This window comes from Oxyura jamaicensis, chromosome 26 (genome assembly GCF_011077185.1).
Source record: "Oxyura jamaicensis isolate SHBP4307 breed ruddy duck chromosome 26, BPBGC_Ojam_1.0, whole genome shotgun sequence".
In the NCBI taxonomy this organism is placed as follows: domain Eukaryota; kingdom Metazoa; phylum Chordata; class Aves; order Anseriformes; family Anatidae; genus Oxyura; species Oxyura jamaicensis.
In genome coordinates, this window is record NC_048918.1 from 2917980 (window position 1) to 2930170 (window position 12191).

Here is a 12191-nt window from a genome sequence, read left to right on the forward strand (position 1 = left end):
ATCAACAAGGCTAGGGAGGTAACCAAGGCATTATTACAAGAAATAATACCAAGATTTGGGTTCCTGCGGTAATTTTATCAGATCGTTTTGTCAGTTCGTTGTTTTGTAATTACGGCTTTAATTAGCATGTCTGTTGCGGCTTTTGATGTTAACATATCTGTCTCACTTGTGAAGAGCATTGTATCTAGGGAAATAGAGACCAACATTAAGAAAATTTGGGAACATACCAAAGTTCTCCATCAAGTATCTCAGGATGGAGCTACTTAGGGACTCCAAGAGTTGTGGGATAAGTTAAGCTCATGGTTGCCCAATGTCACCTGGCTAAAACAATTATTTGTATTATTCTGTTGCTAAAGCGTTTTATGTTTTGTAGTAAGAATGTCCTAACCGGCTATGAATCCTGGAAAAAGCATCAACTTCGTCAGAAGACAGAATCAGGAAAATACTTTAGGAAGTGCTTAGAAAAAAGAAAGTATATTGTTGAAACAAGTAAAAGAATTTACTAACAGTTTAGAAAATGGGGGGTTGAAGTAAGGAATAGATGCTAAAGGGTTAACTGTAGAACTATAGCATGCTGATTTTGCAAGTTTTAGCTAACACAGATGTATACTGTAAACTGATCACCAGGACAGGACTGAGACAGGATAGCTCTGGAAGATAAGGGATTTCTATAGCCCAGGCCATTGTGAACACTGGTTAGCAAGAAAAGAAAAGCGATAAAACGGGAAGATAGCACATTCCCTGTTAAGCAAGAACGGATTTAGACGAGTTTTAAGGCTAAAGTGAGAAGTCCACAGCGAGGAAGACGCAAAGCCTTCATCCCGAACGCCCCTGCCCACGACCACAAGGTGGCACCGAGCGTGCGCCGTTGGGAGGATTTAAAGGCGGAGACAATGGAAATGATTTCTCGGAACTCACTGTAATATAAAACCGCCCTTTCGGGGGAGAAGTTATGAATATGTATAGGCGTTTCCTAACCGGTGAAACCCCTTCTGTATAAATACAGGATGAACTACTGTGGTGGGAACTACTGCGGCAGGCGCACACGGTTGTGGTGGGGCGGCCCCCCGTGCTGCCCAGCGCTGAATAAACACATCTGCTTTACAACTTTACAGGTTATGGAGTCTGTTTATAAATTGTGGAGTCTATTCCCAGGTTGTGGACTCTGCTTTCCTCACCATCTTGTCCCGCCTCTCCCTCACGGGCTGAGGCAGCCTCAAGATGGCGACTGTGGGGCGGCCTGCGTGGAGGCCGGGGGTTGTGTGAGGGAGGGCGGCATGGAGGGCAGGCCCAGCCCTCGGCTCTGGGGCTGGGGAAGACGCCGTGACCCTCCTGGAGCGGCCTCGCTGAGCTGGAGGAGGGAAGGGAGGCTGCCTTGCCCTGGCCAGCGTGCTTTTTGTGTGCGCTTCGAGTGTTAGGCGAATCTCTGGGCTGTGAGCAACGAAGGTGCACGCTAATTAGAATGGTAATTTTTGATGCAAACAAAATAAAGGGAAATATGCCCAGAAGTCACACTATCCCGCTTCCTTAGCTGGCCACTTCCTGGGTGTCCATTGGCATAATGCTCAGGGTGATATTTCAGTCTCTTTCATGCTTGTCTCAGGAGTCATTGTACACCTCAAATAATTATCCCTGAAAGGTTATGCAGAAGAATCCAGCGTTAATGCAGAAGGGAGTGTCCTGCGGGTGCAGTGATGGAACTCGGTCAGGGTTCCATAACTGTAAGAGGTGGCAGTCTAACTTCATGATACCCAAATGCTGCTCTTACCCAGACATTCATTCCTTTATATTCCTGGTTATCTTCCAGAAAGGTGGTTTATTCTTGCTCCCAAACTCTCTAGTACCATGCAGTTATCTTTTTTTGTTGGCCAAATATTATTGAATGGAGACCATTAAAAAGAGCTTTTTTGTTTTGGTACTAAAGGAAGTTTTCCTCATAAGAGCACGCTTTCAAAGGTTTAAGAAATACTCAGCTTCCATGTCTGCCTACTAATACCTCTCAGGCATACCTGCTGTTCCTTCCATGTATGCTGCTCGGGCTCTCTCAACAGTATTGGAACTTCAGTGTTAACAGTGATAACATAAATACTTTTATCAAGCCTGAGGTCCTGCACTGTCAGGCAGTCTGTTTGTGTGGTATCATCAAGTAGTTGTATGTTATCATAGGATTTTTGAAACAGTTCTTGTGCATGTTTGGAGTTTGCAAAGCTCTTTTTTTTTTTTTTTTTTTTTTTTTTTTTTTTTAAAAGCCATATAAAAATAAATAAATAAATATGTTCAGGCTATTCCATCTCCTGTGTTTTGGGGATGTACTCTGTTTTAGAAGAGATACACAGAGATACAGAAGAGATACAGGTTTTGCCCCAACCACTGTTGTGTTTCTTTCTCCTGTGCTGGATGCCTTAACAGTGTTTTCCACGTGAACCAACTGTGGGTGACGTTTTTTATGCTGTGAAACAGCGTGGAGATACTGAATGAGTTTGTGTTTAGCTATGCTGAAGAGGTCCCAGAGCTCCAGCTGAAAATTGGTGTGTACTTCAAATGCTGCTTAGAATGGGGTGTAGCCGTACTGCCTGTGTTAATTGAGTTGGGGTGGTGGTGTGCATATAGGTGAGGTAGGAGAGAATTGCCTCCAACTGGCAGTTCGGAGCACCCTGTCCTGCTGTTTTGGAGTTTTCTTCTGAAAAATCCCTTTTTCCCCCTCTACTAAGTAAACAGGATCTGGCCTCTTAGCTTGGTCACGGTTAGGTGCTGTAGAGCCCCCACGGGCTGGCACTTAGTGTGGGTCCTGAAGAAAGCTGGTCTGCTTTGTGACACTGCATTGCGGGCAGCTCTGCAATCACGACGAAATGCAGAAATGCTAGAAGTGTGATTGTTGGTAAATAGAGCAGAATAAATCCTCAAGGACATCACAGCTGAAGATTCATGAATGCAGAAGAGCATGAAGGGTGGTGGCCCAAGGGAATAAGCAGACACCATAGGCCTGGAGGGAATGCCCATAACACATAATAGGTTATCTGATTACAAAGCCACTCAGATATTGATTTTTACAGCTTTTTACTTTATTCTTAAATTGAAATTCTTTTTAGCTCCTTAACAAGAACAGGAGCAGACTAATTTAAAGCAGTCTCTCACTTTGGAGAGAAGTTCATATATCTGTTAATCTTTGGCTAATCACGGTTGCCAGGATCCTGTTTTTTGTTGCTTATCTTTCCTTTCTGGTATTCTATATTTTGCAGTTGCTGGAGTGGGAGAGAAGTAAGACATGAAGTAGAGAACAATCTAACAGATATTCTAGAGTGAATAAAATTAATAAAACCTTTTACGGCTAACGTGAAGTGGATACGGTTGATAAATGTTGGATTTTCTCTGTTCTTTAGGTTTCTCATGCAAGACCATGTTGCTGATTCTTTGTATTTTGAGGAGCTAGAAACAAATATGTTCCAAAAGTGTTCTAGTGTTCCCATGATTTCCAGAGGAAAAGGAAAGGTATGAAGGAGCCAACTTAATTTTGTCTAGCAGGAGACTCCTTGGTTTCTATAGTTTTGCTCCCAAGCAATATAATGCAAAATTCAGTTTGCTCTTCCATATGTTTGTTTGTTTGTTTGTTTGTTTGTTTTGTGGGTCTTTCAGGACATGGAGCAGAACTGGATGTTTTACATAGTAGTTAATAAAACATTATGCTTTTCTTGTCTTTTGCTCAAATCTCCATGGTTTCTCATGCATATGGCAAATTTTACCCAATTTGCAAAACTGCTGCTGGAAGGCACTTAGATGGCATCGTACTATGATGGCTGTAGCAGAAGCTCTAGGGTATAATTTATTATATGATTGTTCTGTTCTTATAGTCCACTTAGGGCAAGAGCCCTTTGCAGTGAGATGAAGCTGCCTAGCCATTAGTCATATGGATATACGTTTACTACCTATTAGAGATTAAAACAGTCCTCTTAGTGTTTACTGCTGTTTAAGTGGACAAAGAAGAAACAAATATTTCAGGATAGGCTGCAGAGAGTGTTTAGATGGGGATGATTAGGGATGGGTTTTAACTAGACCTCCCGGAAAAGGACAGAAGAGATGTCTGGAGGCACTGGAGTGGAAAGTATTGACTGATAGCCTCAGTCTTAGAAAAAAAAAATGCTGTCCTCTTACATCCTGTCCGCTGTGCCCTACCTATCTCATATGCCCAGTTCCTAAATGTTGCAAATTTATTTCCTGCTACTGTCAAATGAAAGATAAGCTGGTAGGATATGTGAGACACTAGCCACGTGCAACTCCACATCGCTATTCAGCAGCTAATACAGAGCAGGGTCACAGAGTAGATTTTTTTTTTTTTTTCAGGCTTATTTGAAGACACCTTCAGGTTTGTAATGTCCCAGATGTCTAGAGGCTGCTTGTACACAAGTTAGAGTGCTCCTGAATTCCACAGCTGACTATAGCAGAAGTGGATAAATGTGCTGCTGATGCTAACTAACATAACTACCAAATGTGCCAACCTAAATTAGTTGCTCCAACAATGCTGCCTTTGTTGTAGGCAGGTCAAGTTACTAGCAAGTCTCCTTCATTTACACAGAAGGAAAATACCTGTAAGATGTTACAAATTTGGAAAGATTCAAGACTATTTCTTGTGTATTTGTTTTAAAACAGCCAGTTACATATTTGTATTTCGTAACAGAGAACAGGTGCAATCTGTAGAGATAAACTGTGCCTAGAAACACTCTCAATTTCACCATATGATATCAAATTATCTACGGCTTTGTAGACCAGAAGTGTGTACAAATAAGCCTTGCTATCATGACTTAGTTACTCAACTTCTATTATTTTAAGATCTGAGGCCTTCAGGGCCTTTAATGTGTGTGTCATTGCCTAGGTGAAGAATTTATGCATAAAAAGTTTAACTGCATTCAAAGAATCAAAGAGGATAAATAAGGAATAGAATTTGTATATTGAAGCTTATATTAATTATTTGTCTTTCCCGGTCTGTGTAATTCAGACCTTAATGGCATGGTCCCCATTCAAATGCTTTTGCTGTCTCAGAAATGACACAAAACATAAGAGTGCCAGTCAGCAAGTCTTTAGGCAGTTAGTGAAGGCAGTGGTGAGAAAGGAAGAAAAAAAAAGAAGAAATAACTCTAAGCAAGAAGAGAAAACAAGAAGTCAGTATGGGAAGTGAAGAATACAATCTTGTAAGCCTGTTTAGGAAGGAAAAAAATGATTTGGTTAGCTATTATTTTATGTTATTTTAGTTTTATTTTTAGATAATTTGCAATAGAGAGACAAAATAATCTCAGATACAGTTGTAAAGAGCCTGATGTCCTGTAGCCACATCAGACCAGGCAACAGAAGTTCCTTCTTCTCTTCCCTCTCCTCTCTCCATCTCTCTGTCCTCAGAACTGGACAAGAACCCACAGGCAAGATGAAGTTTACATTTACATGATATGATTCATGGACATCTCTGCCTTTCCACATTCCTTTTTTTTTCCATGCCATGCAGTACCTAAGCTTGTGCTTCTTCCAATCTTAGTAGCAACAAATTAAAGCCATTTTTGTGTCTTATTCAGCAGCCTTGGGCCTAACTCATGGGATTAAGATGAGAATCGTAGCTGAATTTTGGGATTTATCCATAATCCTTAGTGGATGTTTGTACATATCACTATGATAACAGGATTCAGTAACACAAAATGTGTGTAATTGTAGTACAGTCAAGACAGATTTATACTGTAGCATGGGTGAAGCACGGAACAAGCACGGAAGGCAAGGAAATCCAAAGTTATACATACAGTCTAAAATCTGCACTTGTATGTTCAAACTGAAGACATATAATGTAGACAAATTTTTCAACAAAACTAAACACTTACTTGATTCTCTGATGTACACGAAACAATTTACCTGCTAAAATTCAGCAGATGCTTTACCACTTTGCAGATTTGGACCTAATAAGCATGGGTAATGAATAACATTTTATATGCAACTATTTAGGTTGAGTTTTTGAAGTTACAACTCTAGAAGGAAGTGTCATGCTCCCGTATCTCAAAGCCCATTGCTGGCTGTGGCACTGGATCTGTTGCCATGAGAGAGAATCTGTTTCCTGTATTTGGGTTTAGAGTTCATTGTTTAAAAAAAAGAGCAATTTAGAAAAAGCAAATATACTACAGCCTTCCTCTGCGTTTGCTTCCTAATAGCTGAATTGTGATGCTTCAATACTGGAAAAGTGTGGTTATTTTTTCAGGGAAGGTGTGTGCATCCATGTGTCTCATCCTTTCAGCAGCTTTCAACCGGGCAATCCCGTGTGTACCCAGCTTCAGCAACCGGTTACAAATGGATTGTTTCTAAGCCCGGTGCAGCAAAATTCTACGAATAAACCCAAGGCTTTGTGCTGCTTCGTTTAGGTGGACCTGTTTTTCTCTTTCTCAATTCCAGAATGTGGAGCCGTGGCTCTGAAGAAAACAGTAGCGTATTCTACAGGCCCCGAGAAAACTGAGTTCCCTGGTGGTTCTTCAAGGTGGAATAAAACTTTTGGTGAAGGCTGTACGTTGACATATGTAACATCTTCAGGCTTTGCTTGAGGTTGGTGCCTTAAGACAGCATACGTTGTGCAGTCATTCTTATCCCCATCTGAAGTTCTACTTGCTTTTTTTCTTCCATCCTTCGAAAAGACGTGAAGAGTGAGAAATTAAAAAGAAATTCACCATTTTAGTTATGAATATTAGTCTCAGTTCACTTAAAATTACAAATATTTTCTCCTCATATCATGAAGCTGGGGAAGAGGGGAGAGGATGCTGGAGAAAAGGGAAAGCGTGCTCAGAGAAGTTTGGGAAACTTCTTTTATACCAAACTCTGCTTCCTAAGTCTTAAGGGACTGGGTAGAAAGGCGCAGCAACAGTTAACACAGAGAATATTTATGGAGGTTGCAACTAGCAGATTTTTCCTTTGCTGAGAAGCTTTGTCGATCTTACTAAAGGTTCAAGGCCAGCGAACTTTCAAAATTATATGTTGCATTTTTTTTCTGGGTGTTGTAAACAAAAACGTGCAGAGGGGTTATGACTTAGCCAAACAACTGAGTCAGGTTGTGCCTGCTCTGCAGCCACATGTGGGCAATCACAAACACAGACTGCTAGCTATAGTCTGCTAGCTTGAGCGGATGCTACGTGTTCGCTGCAGGATGTGTGGTATCGCGTGCTTTGTAATCACCTTGAGTGGTAAGCACAGAGCCAGCATCTCTGCATGACAGAGATCAAACAAAGCACCAAGAATGAGGGATTTCTGATGCTCTCTTACCTGCAGCACTCCTTTTCTGTAATCAGGATGTCTGCCAAAGTCCATCCCTTTTCCTGCCGCAAATAACAGAATCGCCTTTGAATGCAGAACCACACCTTTACCTTTTCATCTTAAAAGTGATTGCCCCCACTCTTCTGTCCCTGACATTTAGCTCTCATGTTGCATTTCTCTCAGCTTGGTCTTGTTTCCTCCCTTTGCAATGATACTACAAATAAACCTTACTGAAATTCAGGGTGATGTGAAACCAGGCCCTAGGGGCAGGGAGAAATAGAGAAGAGGGTTAGAGAGCTTTACCTGCCCTTTTCCTTCTGATGTAGCTGGTGACAAGGAGTGTAACAGTAGCAATCAGGGCGGTTGTAGCCAGGAAGGAACTCAGCACCATGACAGCATAAAGAGTCCTGCAAGGAAAAGCATGGTATCTCCATTACTATTTACACCATGAGAGGTGATTAGGTTAATTTGGAAGGGGATTTTGTGTGTTGGAAAATGGAGTATGGTTCCAGGATAAAAATTCATCATGCTGTCTCTAAACAAACGTGGTCAGTACTGGTCTACAGACACAAAGGATCCATCCCAGCTGTATTTTCTTTGGCACTTGGCAAGCCCAGGGCATATTCAAAAGCTTGAAATCTCTTCCTGCACTCAGTTGCAGTGCTACTAGAGCTCAAAAGTATTCTCCATCAGGATCCAGTAGCTCTTCTCATGATCTGTCTGATCAGGGTCATTATGAGTGTCTCTTGATTAGGTCCGGTAATAACTCTCTTCTAACGTGCCATGTTGTTTAGCTGGGGTTGGTCTTAGGCTAGCTTGTACCAGAGGTAGAATCACTGTAGCATCGCATGGGCCATCTGGTTGTCCCTTTTAACCGTGTAGAAAGGAAGGATGCAGTCAAATTGGGCATCTTCAGCAGCAGCCTCTCCTGGTGCTCTTGAAACCAATAGGAGAATTCTGCAGCTTTTTATGGGACTTGGGGAGGTTGGTCCAAACCCCATGGCAGAGAAACAGAAGCCTACGTGTATGTGTGCGTGTGCAAGTTTCAGCTGTTTGTCACAGCACCCCTCAAATCCTGCACTACATCCAGAATGCTATGATTAGAGTCAGAATCTTTGTTTTTACCTCTGGTCCTTTTTGCTGGCATCTGTGGGGCTGGCATCCAGTTTCCAGTTTTCCCCTTGAAAAAGAAAAACCAAGAGCAGGTGATTTTCCCACATCACTCCATCCCTGGTGACTTCCTCTCACGCTAAAAAATCCTGCTTTGCAGGTAGATAGGATGCTCTGGAGTTATTGCTTGTTTGTTACCCATGAAATTGTGCACAAGAATATTCCTCCTGTGCTATTTACCCGCAGAAGAAGGTTTATTAATGCAGCAGAGTCAGTGGAATGGGATCATCCAGTTTCTCAAGAAGGCTCTGGGAGTTTTGTTTAGGTTGTTCAATAGTACCTGTTATCAATGAATCTAAATGAAAACACCAGGTGTAGGCCCAGCCAGAGAGCTAGTGGCTAGCTGGACAGGAACAAACATCCTGCGAGTCCAGTTTTCTTCCCTTTGGGTTATAGTCCTCTGGTTTTTTTTTTTTTTTCATTCTTGCAAAATATTTCCTACCGAATTTCATCATGCCTTGGAAAACCTACTTATTTACTGATTAGATCATGTGCAGAGGGGCAAAAGAGTTGTGGTTCTGCTTCCCTTGTAAGTTTGGGTTCTGTGACAGATCAAAAGGAAAGGACAGCTACTGTTGGGGTTGAGTTTTATAAAAGGGATAGGTAAGCCATGAAAAATCATACCATTTTAGAAAGTGATGTAAAAACTGAGTTGCAATTGAATGCTGTTAGAAAGGAAGAATTTTAGGAAAAAAAAAAAAAAAATCTTGTGATTTTTTTTTTTTTAAAAAAAGAAATCTTGTGATTTCCCCTTCCCTCCACACTTTTCAGTTGTCAGAAAAATCAAATAGCTTCCACCAAGTATTTTCTGTTTTGCTGCTTTTTGCACCAGCTAAAAGTAGAAGAAGTTAAGTGTGAAAGCAAATAGGAAAGCTTATTAATGAACAGTGATAAAGAGGTGAACTCAGGTATAAATTCAGGTAAATGTTCAGGTCTCTTGGAGTCTGTTTCATCTGCTGATGTGAATGTTAAATTTCATTAGTCAATGAAGCCAAACCAGACTGCCTCCCTCCCAAGAACTGGCTGCAATTTCTACCATTAGTATGTATCAAAAAATCTGTGTAAGAAATGAAATTCAGGAATTATCTGTGTCTCAGGAAATTTCAAGGCTCAGAAGAGAGCTCTTTAACTTTGACCTGGAGTCTTTCTTGTTGAGTACTAAAAAACTGCTGACTTTTAGAAGATCATCATTAATTCTTTGATTAACTCACCCAAAACTTTCAGCATGATCCTCTTCAGTAGTTTGTTTCTCCCTTGGAAATGGCTCTCGAGATGGTATTCTCCTGAGTCATTAAGCTGGAGATTTTTCAGCCACACTCTAATCATTTTCCATGAGAAGTCATTCATCATTTCAGTCCTTCCTACTTTAATGATACTTAGATCAGCGTTAGCTCTGATAATAGGTTGACATCTAGCTCGGGACACCATTTTGCACCACATAAAATGCTGAAGCTTCCCAACGTTGACTGTCACAGAATAGGAGCAGTGAAGGAACAGGGATTTCCCTTTTTTTGCAAATATCATTACAGGTTCTAAAGACAACAGAGTGGTGATTTGTTAGAGGAGCCAAAGGCAGGAAAATGCAATCCCCACAACAGCACACGTCTCACCCAACGAAGGAGCAGAGCAAACACCAGCACAAAGAGAACTGGCAGAAGACATGGATGTTACCAGCCCTGGTATCAGGTTCCAGGGCTGTCATTGCTGTCAATTTCCCCGGGTGCTGTGACATGGAGCTACCTCTGTGCTGTGTTCACATTTAGGAGGGTGTTGCTCCATCTCACAAGTCTTTTAACACCTTTAATAGGTCAGCTACTTGAGTTATCAAAGCCTTTCTGTGTGAAAGATCTCTGAGACCGGAAAAAGTTTTCAACAAAATGGAAGATCTTATACCCCCCCCCCAAAAAAAAAAAAAAGTATTACTTTTTTTTAGTTTTCATCAACTTGTCTGAAATATTTCTGCCCCAAACCTAAATCCATTTGTTTTTGATGGGTATAATCCCACAAAATTGTATTCATGGTTTTTGATAGTAATTTTTTAAACAATGATTTCTTTCCCTTTGACACTTTTTGATTTCTTATGGAGAAAATAATTTCTTGGCCATTTCTGCCTCTAGATACATGCAGATACATATTGTGGTTTCTTATTGCCCTTGATAAGCTCTAGTGGAATCTCTGTGACTAGATACACCATACTTTGCTATGGAACAAAAACTGGAAATGACGCATCATTCTTGATTTAATTTGGTTGTCTCCCACCCAGTGCACTGATGACCTCATAGCTCACCCTTAGGTGAAACCACCATCTGTATTCTTTGCAGCAAAATTTGCTTCAGATCTACCCAGACTCCACACTGGTACGTGCCAGAATCCTCTCTTCGAAGTGCTGCCATGAAAACAGAAAACCAGCCGCCTCCAAAGTCTCTCAGCTGAACAGGACGATGCCGTGCACGGTTAGGATTAATCCCTTCTTCTGAAGGGAAACTCAAGGGTAAGACTGGACAATATTTTTCTGATAGCTCCTTGCACCAGAATTTCTTCTCACGTAAATGCTTGTGCACATCATATGAACAGTTAGCTCTGAAGGAGTCTCCCTCTACTTGCAGAAACACTTGTGTGTCCTCTCCTGGCATGCACGATCCTTTAAAGAAAAAGAAAATTGATGCTAGAACTAATCTCAGCTTAGTATGCCACCTTTTCTTATGTTATACCACTAACACCACCGGGACTGTGAGAAGAGTTATTTAACTCTGCAGGTCTGCATAAATAAACATCCATGCCTAGCCTAGAAAAGGGTGCCACTACCCTTTTTCCATTGTTATTCAGATTGTTCCTCTCTGTGGACTCAGTATTTATTGGCAGTAAGAAAGCAAACAGCAGCTAGCCTGTCTGACATTGCTCACAATACCTTATCCATCACATATCTGGAGAAAGCAACACAGATTTCCCACCCCATGTGCTAGGTGATTTCAGACAAAGAATGCTTCAGTGGTGGGAGAGGAAGGTCTAAGAAAGTCAGAGATTGCCAAGTATCCCTCATAAAATCAATTTCTGGACATACTAGCAAACTACTGTACAGACAAATGTGAAGCCAAAAGCTTGTATAATTAAAATAAGCACACTTCAGGCTGGATGTCTGCTCCCCTTGTAGTTTCTCACTGACATCTGGCAGTCTTATTCTGTGTCTGGCCATAGATGGCCTGAATAAGAAGTGCAAATAAGAGTGTGCCGTGCACACAACAGCACAGAGAGTACCCTGTTCCCCGGAGAAATAAGAAGTCTCTGAGCCTTACCTGGTAGTGCCAGCAAGAGCAGCAGGGCTGGAAAACTGCCCATCCTGAAGTAGAAAGTGGTTTAGGGCACGGAGAAAAAAATTATCCCAGATCGTCTTTATCACTGAGGAATTCTCTGGTGCAGGGGAAGCTAACTTGCTTTGTCATTTACAGTCATCTGCTGCCTAGTGATGTTTCCAGTTTGGAGTCACTAAGAACATCTTTTAACCACAATCTTAGTATTACTTCCCATGTGGGAAGGCTGCACCATGTTTACTGGCTGTTTTTTTGCTTTAAGTGTATTGTTTTCTAGATAGCCACGTTTAGCAACCATGCTGTGTGGCTGGGAAAGGAATGGATATTTTTGGTCTCTAGGGCCACCTTGATGTACTGCAGAGCAGCTTTCAGTAGGATGTGTTCATTCTTCCTGCTGTTTTGCACTTAGATGCAAGTTTCGTATCCTTGTTCCCAAAGAGCTCATAC

The 12191-nt window shown here is 41.4% G+C and overlaps 1 protein-coding gene across 2 annotated transcripts; it reads right to left on the reverse strand.

The window, feature by feature from the left end:
* Positions 1 to 5892: 5892 nt before the first annotated feature.
* TREML1 (triggering receptor expressed on myeloid cells like 1) lies at positions 5893 to 12121 on the reverse strand. Of its 2 annotated transcripts, none has more exons than XM_035346764.1 (7): positions 11730 to 12121; positions 10724 to 11077; positions 9648 to 9968; positions 8392 to 8446; positions 7570 to 7673; positions 7277 to 7328; positions 5893 to 6647 (listed from the first exon to the last, which is right to left on the reverse strand). In XM_035346764.1, exons 1-7 carry the CDS (start codon positions 11770 to 11772, stop codon positions 6383 to 6385), a joined length of 1194 nt encoding a protein of 397 aa, XP_035202655.1. In that variant the 5' UTR covers positions 11773 to 12121; the 3' UTR covers positions 5893 to 6382. The 2 variants fall into 2 exon arrangements, with proteins under 2 accessions (XP_035202655.1, XP_035202656.1); XM_035346765.1 differs by having other exon boundaries at positions 5893 to 6643; positions 7276 to 7328.
* Positions 12122 to 12191: the final 70 nt, after the last annotated feature.

What these genes read in the sequence shown, in the direction of transcription:
- TREML1 (XM_035346764.1), bottom strand. Translation starts at nt 11,772, where the DNA reads ATGGGCAGTTTTCCAGCCCTGCTGCTCTTGCTGGCACTACCAG. An exon ending in GCCAGCAAAAAGGACCAGAG is followed by an intron (nt 7,674 to 8,391) that starts GTAAAAACAAAG and finishes TTTTCCTTGCAG; the next exon opens with GACTCTTTATGCTGTCATGG. An exon ending in TACAGAAAAGGAGTGCTGCA is followed by an intron (nt 6,648 to 7,276) that starts GGTAAGAGAGCA and finishes TCACGTCTTTTC; the next exon opens with GAAGGATGGAAGAAAAAAAG.